Raw genomic sequence first — 9,798 nt, forward strand, 5'->3', positions numbered from 1 at the left:
GACTTTCTGCTCCTTCGTAGTGGAGCCGCTGAGAATAGTGTCACTGACACTTGGATAGTGTCAGTGGAAACTAATACTTCCCTATAAACCCCAACAGGCTTGTACTGGGTCTGATCATACAAGTTAGCTGGGGTGGAATGGATGCTTAGCATAGCTATGGATGCCCTGTAGAGTGTTTGCATTTTCCTAAATAGTGGGTACATCTGTCCTTACTGAGGAAGTTAATGTTGCAGGGAAGGTGAGATGAAATATGCTCCATAAGTGGAGCAGTCTGTCTGGATCCCTGAAACTGAGAGACATCAGTTCAGTTCTGCCAAAATAAGGTGCAAGTGACAGACCTTTGCAAGTCTTAGCTTGGCTCCTGTTCAGGCTTCCTGCAACTGGAATAAGGAAAATATGAAGGGGAGATAACCATGGTGGGAAGGAAAGGGGAACACCTGAAACAAAGGGACATGAGGCATGGTGAGCCTCTAGGAAGAGAGGCAGAGGCTCACTGTGGCAAGCAGCTTTGTCTTAAAAATCTAAAGAAGCTTTTCTTCAGGAAGAGATCACTTGATCCCTGGGGGGTTCCATCCATTCATCTTGCTCTTGATAGCTCACCATCTCACTGGCCCGGCTGCTCCTACCTCATTCCCCTTTGCCACTTCCATTTGCCTGTAGACTCTCCTGATACTTGGCAGTGCACAGGCCCCATAGCAATGCTCACCTGGTTCAATAAACTAATGGAATGAACCAAAATCTCACTTCTCATTTTGCCTTGTGTTTTCTCTTCTTTTCCCTTTTCCTTCCTTCTCTTTCCTCCTCCTTCCTGCTATTTCTCTGCTTTGCTTTCTTCTTCCTCGTTGCTTCCTCCCACCCTGCCCCTGCCATGCAGAACGGGTCTCTTCACGCCTGACCTCGCTTTTGAAGCCATAGTGAAAAAGCAGGTGCAGAAGTTGAAGGAGCCGAGTCTGAAGTGTGTGGATATGGTAGTGAGTGAGCTCACATCCACCATCAGAAAGTGTAGCGAAAAGGTAAAGAAACAAAAAATGTGAAGAAAGGTCAACACCCACCCCATTCCCACACACTTCCATGCTGTTTCTCCACGCACACACCAGGAACTCCAGCAAACTTAGTAAGATAAAATGGATATAAAGATGTTTCCAAAGGAGAGCAGCAACCTGCAGGCATAAGAGCTGTTTAAAAGCAGGCCAGGAGAAGGGGGCGTCAACTGATGGCTCTTTAGCTGAGCAGTCAGCTGGGATCCAGTGGGTTACTGTAGCATACCCTTTTCCTCTGCCTGGCTCAGTGGCGCTCACCTCAGCGTGGATCCAACTTTTCTGCAAGCCCCATCTGCTGTGCCTCTGTGCGTTTGGAACTTCTTGCTTGTTTTTTCTGGGATCCCCTTAAAATCCAGATACCCTAGAAAAAGATCTCATCCCCACGGCATGAGTGGTCTGCAGGTTTCATCTTGTCTGCAGCGCTATGTTGAGCAGTAGCGTATACAAAACAACAGACAATTAAAAGTTTGAGGTACAAGATGTTCTGCAAGAGGTATTTGGAGTCAACGGAATTGCTGTCCCAAAAGGTTTAGGGTAAAGCTTTTTCCAGGCATTACACCCTCTGCATCATTCTCCTGCTGATCGCTCCATGGACTATGCTCAGTGGGAGGTAGTGTGGATACTTGTCTTTGTGTGCTGTGAAGCCTTAGGCTAGCAGAGGGCAGCGGCAGGTGGAGAGGGAAACTGTCCTGAGTGACATGGTGGATGTCAAATACTGCTTAGGGGCTGGGGCAGGAGTGGGTTTGTTTCCCAGGCTGGTTTCCTCCAGGAGGGGGCACCACATGCCTCCTTTAAAAAAAAAAAAGGCAGATGTGGCAATTAGTGTTAAACTTAGCAGTGAGGGGCCAGAAATGTGTCTGTGGCACAACAGGAGTATGTTCTGGAATCTGAGTTGAAAAGGGGTGTTCCATGGGTTATTTTAAGACTTGAAAATTACCGTTCCCTTCTTCCAGGGTTACAGCCATACTCACCAACATATACACCTAAATTGGGAAGAAAGGGAAGATAAGAGTTGATAAGAGTTCAGAGTGAAGGCAAGAGCAGAGCTAGTAAGGTCTGATTAGGAATACAGAGCTCCCTCTGCCTCTGTTAAGGAGACATCTTTGACATGCCCCGAGCTCTGCCCGTTCCATTTCTTTCGGAGTCCTGCTGTTGATGGATTGTGGGAGCTGATGTGGTGAGACAGAGTAACTCCTTTCCAGCCTGCTTCTCTTGTTGGTGGTTTGCTTGGGATTTTTTTGTGAGTTTGGTAACTGTTTTCTGTATTTGGCTGGAGATGTTTGCTCTGGGTGGGAAAGGAGAAAGATTGTGAAAACCCCAGGGGTGTTGAATTCCAGTTTCTCTATTGGATCCTGCCATTAGAGTGGGTGGACACCCACTTGCTCTGTGGATTTTAATCTGTGATGTGGTGGAGGACCCCATGAGGATATTCCAAGGTGACGCAACCAAGGTATAGCCTGTACGGAAGGTGATGGTAGCAGTGACAGTGTAGGAGACTAATGGCTGTAATAAAAGCCAGAGAGACCAGGGAGGCAGATGTTAAGATGTGAAATAACTGCCTGAATGAAAATATGTAGCAATATTCTGGAAAATAAAAGGAAGGTTTTAGTAATGCTTAAAGTCAAATATCTACATGTAATGAGAAGGTTAATCCTGCCTGTATTTCCCTCTGAAAGAGTAGAAGGTAATTGCTGTAGACCATTTTAGGATAGCAGCCAGCCTGAGATTGGGTTCTGATGGCATAAAGTAGTAACAGCACAAGGGCATTGGTTACTTTGCAATTTTTATCTTGCATGTTACAGCCCTAACTGCTTGACGTGGACAAGAGCATGTGCTATTAGGGGAAGCATCTGGAAAAGGCTACTTTAGGACTGATGCTAATTGTAAGGTAATACCCAGCCTGCTGTTTTGTGGACTGATGCTGCATTTCTGATGACAAAACCAAACTGTTAAACTTACCAGAAGTCCTTCAAGGCTTCTTGAAAGGAAGTCCACTTGGGCTAACACCTCTTGAATTAGCTTAACAGTCCTGTAGCCTTGGTTTGTTGCTGTCCCAAACCATTGTGTGTTACTGTTTGTGTGCTGTCACAATTATGTCATTTCACCCCAGACGGTGAAAAAGTCTTTGTATGTGCAGGAGATAAAGCTGCATAGATGGAATAATATGAGACTATTAATAAAGAACACAGAAGAAGGCAAACCCATCTGTTTGTGTGGTACAGAAGTACAGCTTTCCTGTGTGAAAAGAGGTTTGCGGTCTCTTGACTATTAGACAAAGTTGAGGGCTGAAGGGAAGGTAGCTGTTAATAGCTGTTCTGACTGGCCTGATCCTGAGCTGCTTCCAGTTGGTTAAATGGAGAGTAGCTCCAAAGTCAACAGAAAGCTGGTGTAAGCATGCAAGCCCTTACACTTAGGAGGATAGTGTTCTAGCTAGTGTTTTTCCAAAAGCAGGAACCTACTGTGCCAGACTGCACTGCAGCATCTCACAAGTGCAGGAAGGTCTTGCAAGTCAGCAATGCTTCAGCTAAAAGTTGATCTTTGGTGTGCTGGCAAGGACTCCTGGAATCTGCCAAGAGGGGAACTAAGGAACATTGGGACAAATTGGTTTTTAGAGGGCTGTGAGCTTACATTTTGATTAAACAGGCTAAAACAGGATTGAAAACCCACTTGAGCTGGGACATGATCCCAGGCTGACAGACTTAACCCCTTGAAGGGTCGCCTGCTCTCCTGTCTTTCAGAGTCATGGCATTTCTGGGTGCTGTTTGTACTGCTAGTGATAACTCCTTGCCCCTGTATGCCCTATTGCATGTTCCTTGGTGGTGTGACATTCTGTGGCTTATCTGTGTCCTTTTTCCCTGCTGACCCTTGCTTCTCCTGTGCATGCTTGGGGTTGGAAGCTCCCGCATGGGGACTGATGCTGTCAATTTATTTTTGTACATGAATGTTGCTGGATTACCTGGGTTCTGAACAAACCACAACTTATTTTGCACTTTGTGTGCATTTATACTGGTTGGGAGTGGGGTGGTGATGGGAGGTTTGATGTGTTTTTTTGTTTGATGTTTGACTGGTTTTGTTGTGTGTTTTTTTTTTTAATTTGAAGCAAAGAAGCTGAGACTTGCTTAGAGGTTTTCCAACTTCCTGTTTTTCTGTTTGACATAACTTGCCCATCTATCCTTTGCCAACCCCCCAAAGGAAACAGGAAGCTTTGCCTGTGTGTCTCTGAAGCAACCAGCTGCCTGAACCATAAAGATCATGGAAAACACCCAGTTTGTACTTTCAAGACAAAGTGGTGGTGGGAAACACTAATTCCACTTGTGTATTTTTTCCTGCCTATGTAGGGTCACTGGCATTCAAAACAAGTCACACATTTGAAAATAGGCGGTGTCAAAGCTAGTCCTCAATTTCAGTTCCAGGCTATTGCAACTTGCTTGACTGCAAGGGTGCTGAAAGAGTTTGAGACTATTTGTAGTCAGATGTTAGGAATATTGCTGCTGGTTAGAATAGGATCTGGCTTCCGGTAGTGATGCTGCACACTTTGAGCCAGTTCCTTCTAGCGTGTTATAATTGCTTATGTATACAGAACAAAAGGCCAAACCAGTTTAAGAAGCATCTCTTGTGTAAATTGGAGGAACAAAACAAATGCGATACAGATCATAGGCAAATGAGACTTCTTTTTTTATACACCCCCTTGAGGGAATAAAAGACTCGATCAGGAAATGCTGCTTGACATTATAGTCAAATTGGAGGTAATATTAAAAAAGAGGGTAGTTATTTCACGGGGGATAGGGAAAGTGGGGAAGAAAGGGCTAGATCCTGGGTCTGGAGGATTTTCATTGCTATTGAAATCACTGTAGGCTTATGAATCCAGGCGAGTAGGTTGGTTCTGTGTGAAACTCAGAGCTTTAAGGGTGCTCATTTTGGAAGGGTTTCTCATGTATGATCTCTGTAGATATTCTTCTTTTGAACCACAGCTAGTGAAGTCCTTCTACTTCTCTGTCTGGGCAGGCAAGGATTCCCTCCTTAACGTGGCAAAAAGTGTGGTGTAGGCGTTATGCGAATAATAGACCTCAACTACGTAATCCTGTCCCAACGCAGGCAGAGTGCAGGTAGAAGCAGCTGGATGCCCAGAGCACAGTGTTTCTTGAAGATGTCCCCTTGAGTTGGTCAGATCCTCTGTTTCTGCTTGCAGAAGTTGATGGAGAGTGCCAGATGCTTTTACTTAGTGCTTCAGCAAATGGAGATTGAAATCCGCTTCACTTCCCAGGGAGACTTCCCATAGGACTTAGCAGGTTGTAGCAACAGGCCATTCATCTACTTAGCCTACTACAGTGAGATGCTGAACATCTAGGGAAATTGTCCACTTTAATGGGAAAAACCCAACAGGCAATAAGCAGTATGTTTACATCTGGGGTTTGTCAGGAGCCTCATGCCAGGAAGAATGTGGTGGGTTTGGAGCAGGTCTCCGGTGAGGCAGAATGGTTGCAGCAAGGATGAAAAGGGCTTTACTCTGAAGCCCAAAGCAAGAGGGAACGAACTTTTCCCCCAGCAGACCTCCAGGAACTTGGATAAATCTGTCTGCAAGTCCAGCTTTCTAAAACTTCCCTTGAAAATATCTGACTGCGGGGTGTATGTGTGCATGCATACATGTGGGGGGCTACTCCCCCCTTTATGCCTCCCTTTCCCATGTGCACGTGTTTTCTCTCTCTCGCAGCTCAGCCAGTACCCTCATCTGCGTGAGGAGATGGAGCGGATTGTTACTACTCACATCCGTGAGAGAGAAGGCAGGACCAAAGATCAGGTAAGGGGTCAGGAGCGCGTGTAAGAGTGGAGGTTGGGTGGGGTGGGGGACACCCTCGAAGGGACAGTCTCAGCTAGAGTGGCCTGAGCCAAGGTGCTTCTGGCTGCAGAGTGCTGCTCAGCTGAACAATGTACAGGGCTCTGTCTGCCCTTGACTGTTAGCAGCGTCAATCACTAATGTCTGTTTTGCTCTATCTGTGCTTCTGTTTGGCAGGTCATGCTTCTAATAGACATTGAGCTGGCTTACATGAACACAAACCATGAGGATTTCATTGGCTTTGCCAAGTAAGCACCCACATCCTATTGCCTCTTCTTCTCTGCATGTGTTTTCTGTGGCTCTGTCCTATAGGTGCTCCAGTAAATGGGTTGCAAAGGCCCTGGTGCAGATGCTGTGGTCCCAAAGCATGGTTCAGCTCTCAGTATTGCGTGTTTTTCAGTGGCTCTGTATTACAAGGCTGGGGAGGAAAATAGGGATGCGTAGAAGAGGGAGTTAAAGTATTAGGGTTGTGTTGGGAGGTGGAAAGCAGAAGCTGTGAAGGGTTAGTGACCCAAGTGTGGTTCAGGTGGGAGCAAGAAGATGAGTAGACCAGGCTGAGAGAACAGATGGAAATATATTGGGTTATTAGGGCTTGGAAGCCAGTGGTGAGGGGCATGAACTTGCTGTAGCAGCTATCTGATGGGAACAGGATTCAGGTGATCAAGAAGAGCTTGAGGGGTTTTGAATGTCTCTGCTGTTGTTTGCAGTGCTCAGCAGAGGAGCAGCCAGATGAGCAAGAAGAAGGCAGCTGGCAACCAGGTAGGCCAAGTTCCATCTCCTTCACTGCTGCAAGAAGGACATGTTTGCTACCTGGAAACTACCAGGTGGACAAGTACTGGACTGGACGCAGCAGTGCTCTAAGTTGGTGGTGGCTTGTTTTTGTTTTTGTTTTTTTTTTTTAACTCATCAAACTCTGTTCAAACCTGGAGGATAGTGTTTTAGGCTTGCTGCAGTCAGGAAGAACTGAGCATGTTGCAGCAATGGAGGGAAAGTGTTGTAGAGGGAAAGCAGTGTAGAGGGAAATGGATGCTTGATAATCAAGATCTACTCTTGCTTTTCTGGTAGAAATCCCTAATAATGTGTAAATCCCTGTTTGTTCAGCCCCTTCACTAGCTGTGCTAACTCTTCTGATGAGGTGAGTAGTATAGAACACCAAGTCTGAACTGTTACAGTACAGAATTGTCTTTTCTAGTTGCCTTTCCCATCAGTGGTATGTACTTTCTGGAAAGGGATTTCAAGAGAGTTCATGGGCTCCCCTGGAAAATGTCACTGGAAATACTTAAACCTCTGTACAGGGAGACAAAGGGTGATTATAGCCGTGATTGCACTGGCTATGTATGAGAACACACCCATGGGAGAAGACAGGGATGGAGAGGAGTTCCCTTACTCCTTCAGGAACTGTAAGAAGTGTACATACAATTAAAAAGGGGCTAATGACACTTTCTCCCAGATTTGCTGGGGACATGGAAAGGCTATGTAGGCTTAGAAGATCTGGTAGAACTAAGCAGTCTTACAAGCAGCTTCATAGTGAATGGAAGCAAGTGGTTTTGCTTTGTCTTTGAAAAAGACATTCACTGCTGACATCCATCCTCTTTATAACATGTTTTACCACCTTTCCCTGCACATGAACATGCAGACTATTTCAGTACTGCAGGCAGGCAGGTAGGTCAGCAGGTTGGATTGGCCAACCATCCATTTTGTGGGATCTCAGAGCAACTGTAGGGGAACCCCATCCTCTGCCGTATACCTTACAGAAGAGCTGAGTGTAAAAGAGTGCAAAGGGCAAACTTTGGATCTACCTGTAAAGCGCTTTGGCTTTCCTGTTAGCAGACTTTATTTTGGGATGGGGGTTGCTTTTGTTAACGCCTGGGGTAAAAGACTTGATACCAGCTTCCAATTTATTTTATTTTATTTTTGAGCCTCTCTTCTCCTGCTCCAGCTTTCCTAGTAACAATCTCTCCTCTCTTTGCTCCTCTCCTGCTCTCTGCTCTGCTGCTGTTGCTATGGTTCCCCTTTGCAGGATGAGATCCTGGTGAGTAGAAGCCCACTCAGCAGGGTGTGCTAATGAACATTAATGTTGCATCTGGGAAGGCAGGAACAGTGCATAGACAAATTATTCCCTCTGCTGCTGAATGGGGAGAGGAGGGCAGCTGGCACTAGACACAGGTGAAGCAGAAATGAGGTGAGAAGGTAGCATTTTGAGGAAAAATTCAGAACTGCTGGTACATCTTGTGAGTGGGTGGAGATAAAAAGCAGTAATCCAAGGATGTGTGGTTCTGTTTCACTGCCCCCTCCTGCCCGCAGAGAGAATAGGACTCTCTTGAGCTTAACAGTAGACATGAGACGAAGATCCGGTGCTCCTACATTTATCTTTAGAGGATAAATTGACAATTAAAAGGATTGTGTACCTCTATGGTAGGCTGCTCACACAGTACAACTTGCTAATATGCAGTGCAGTCACATGGTTTTTCAATGCCAGGTCGTTTTCAGCAAGTACATCCAGACAACAAGGTACACACACAATGCATGCGGATTTTTGGGTGTTAACATTGCAGTAACACATACATAAACTAATGCTTTTAAGCTGACGCATACTTACATTTGATTACTGCATGTGTGAGGCTCTAAATCACCACTTAGTGAACTGGAGTTCCCTAGAGACTAATAGCCTGACTTCGTTATAGACTAAAATTAAAGGAACTTGTTTTACCCTAAATCAATATGACTGCTGAAATACCTGGGTATGCTGAAGGCCAGGGTACTAATTCCAGATGCACCATTTTGTTCTGTTATACCTAGTGTCTCCTTTTTACTAAACTCAATTCTTTCTGGGTTGCTTGCCCATCTCCTTGAACTGGTTCCCCCCACCCCTGAGTTGGGTGAAGCACTCTGCACGTGTAGTGTGCTGAAAGGTGTGCTGGTGTCCAGGTTTTCTCTAGGCATGGCCTTTTCTGGGTGCGTTGCTGTGATCTGATGCTTGTAGGTTGTGCCAGTGTCTGAGGCACTCTTGATGCAGTTCTTCCTGCATCTCTTTCCTCTTGGCAGAGGGTATAATGCACAGCACTGCCAGGTTCCTTCCTGCGTCCTTTTTATACTATTCCTGGCCCTGTCAAGGCAAAGACCTTCACTGGCCAGTTGAGTGGGGGGCTCTTCTGGCAGCAGCAGAGAGCACGGTGTTCCTTGTCTTTCCATACTACTCTGCGTAGGGATACCCTCTGATCTTTCCTCTGTCACCTAAGGCTGGGCTTTTAGGGCCCTTGTTAATGCTCACTGCTTCCACCCCTTCAGGTCATCCGAAAGGGCTGGCTCACCATCAATAACATTGGGATCATGAAGGGTGGCTCCAAGGAGTATTGGTTTGTCCTGACAGCAGAGAACCTCTCCTGGTACAAGGATGATGAGGTGAGTAGCTCAACTCTGTGACTTGAGTCTTGGGCGTCTGATGAGGACAAGGCCTTCAGTTACAGATGCATATTCTGAGTACTGTCTGCAGCTTGTGACAGAAGCTGAAACTACCCTTGGGCCAGGTCCCCTGTGGTCTCAGCACTGCTGAGCATTTCTGAATTGATGTGAAACATGGCTTTTCTGATGCACAAGGAGTAACATCTGTGCTTGAATCCCTGGTTCAGCACAGAAAGCTGACAAGACACTTGGAATGAATTTGACCTTTATTTGTCTTGCTGTGGCAGCTGTGATCAAGAATATGATGGGTTCATTCCAGGATTTGGACTTTTTTTGTATTTGTGGGTCAGCCATGACAAGTTTCCTGAAGGAGTATGGCAGAGGTTTTCATGCATCTCTCCTGGTCACAAGAAAAAAAGCGCTCTCCATTGAGCATAGCAATAGGAGCTGTGGACCTAAAGCTGCAGCTCAGGTGCTGGCTCGTCCTGACTTGGAGTAAATTACTTAACCTCTCTGGGCTTC

The 9,798-nt window shown here is 46.0% G+C and overlaps 1 protein-coding gene across 1 annotated transcript in view; it reads left to right on the plus strand.

The window, feature by feature from the left end:
* The window catches only part of DNM1 (dynamin 1), a 68,321-nt gene that overhangs the window by 35,761 nt on the left and 22,762 nt on the right, over positions 1-9,798 (plus strand). Inside the window, exons 12-16 of the mRNA XM_009888070.1 lie at positions 5,752-5,838; positions 6,052-6,122; positions 6,582-6,633; positions 7,895-7,906; positions 9,163-9,276. Of these exons, the coding sequence (XP_009886372.1) occupies positions 5,752-5,838; positions 6,052-6,122; positions 6,582-6,633; positions 7,895-7,906; positions 9,163-9,276 (336 nt within the window). The remainder of the gene's footprint in view (positions 1-5,751; positions 5,839-6,051; positions 6,123-6,581; positions 6,634-7,894; positions 7,907-9,162; positions 9,277-9,798) is intronic.

This window comes from Charadrius vociferus, unplaced genomic scaffold (assembly GCF_000708025.1).
Source record: "Charadrius vociferus isolate BGI_N301 unplaced genomic scaffold, ASM70802v2 scaffold56, whole genome shotgun sequence".
In the NCBI taxonomy this organism is placed as follows: Eukaryota; Metazoa; Chordata; class Aves; order Charadriiformes; family Charadriidae; genus Charadrius; species Charadrius vociferus.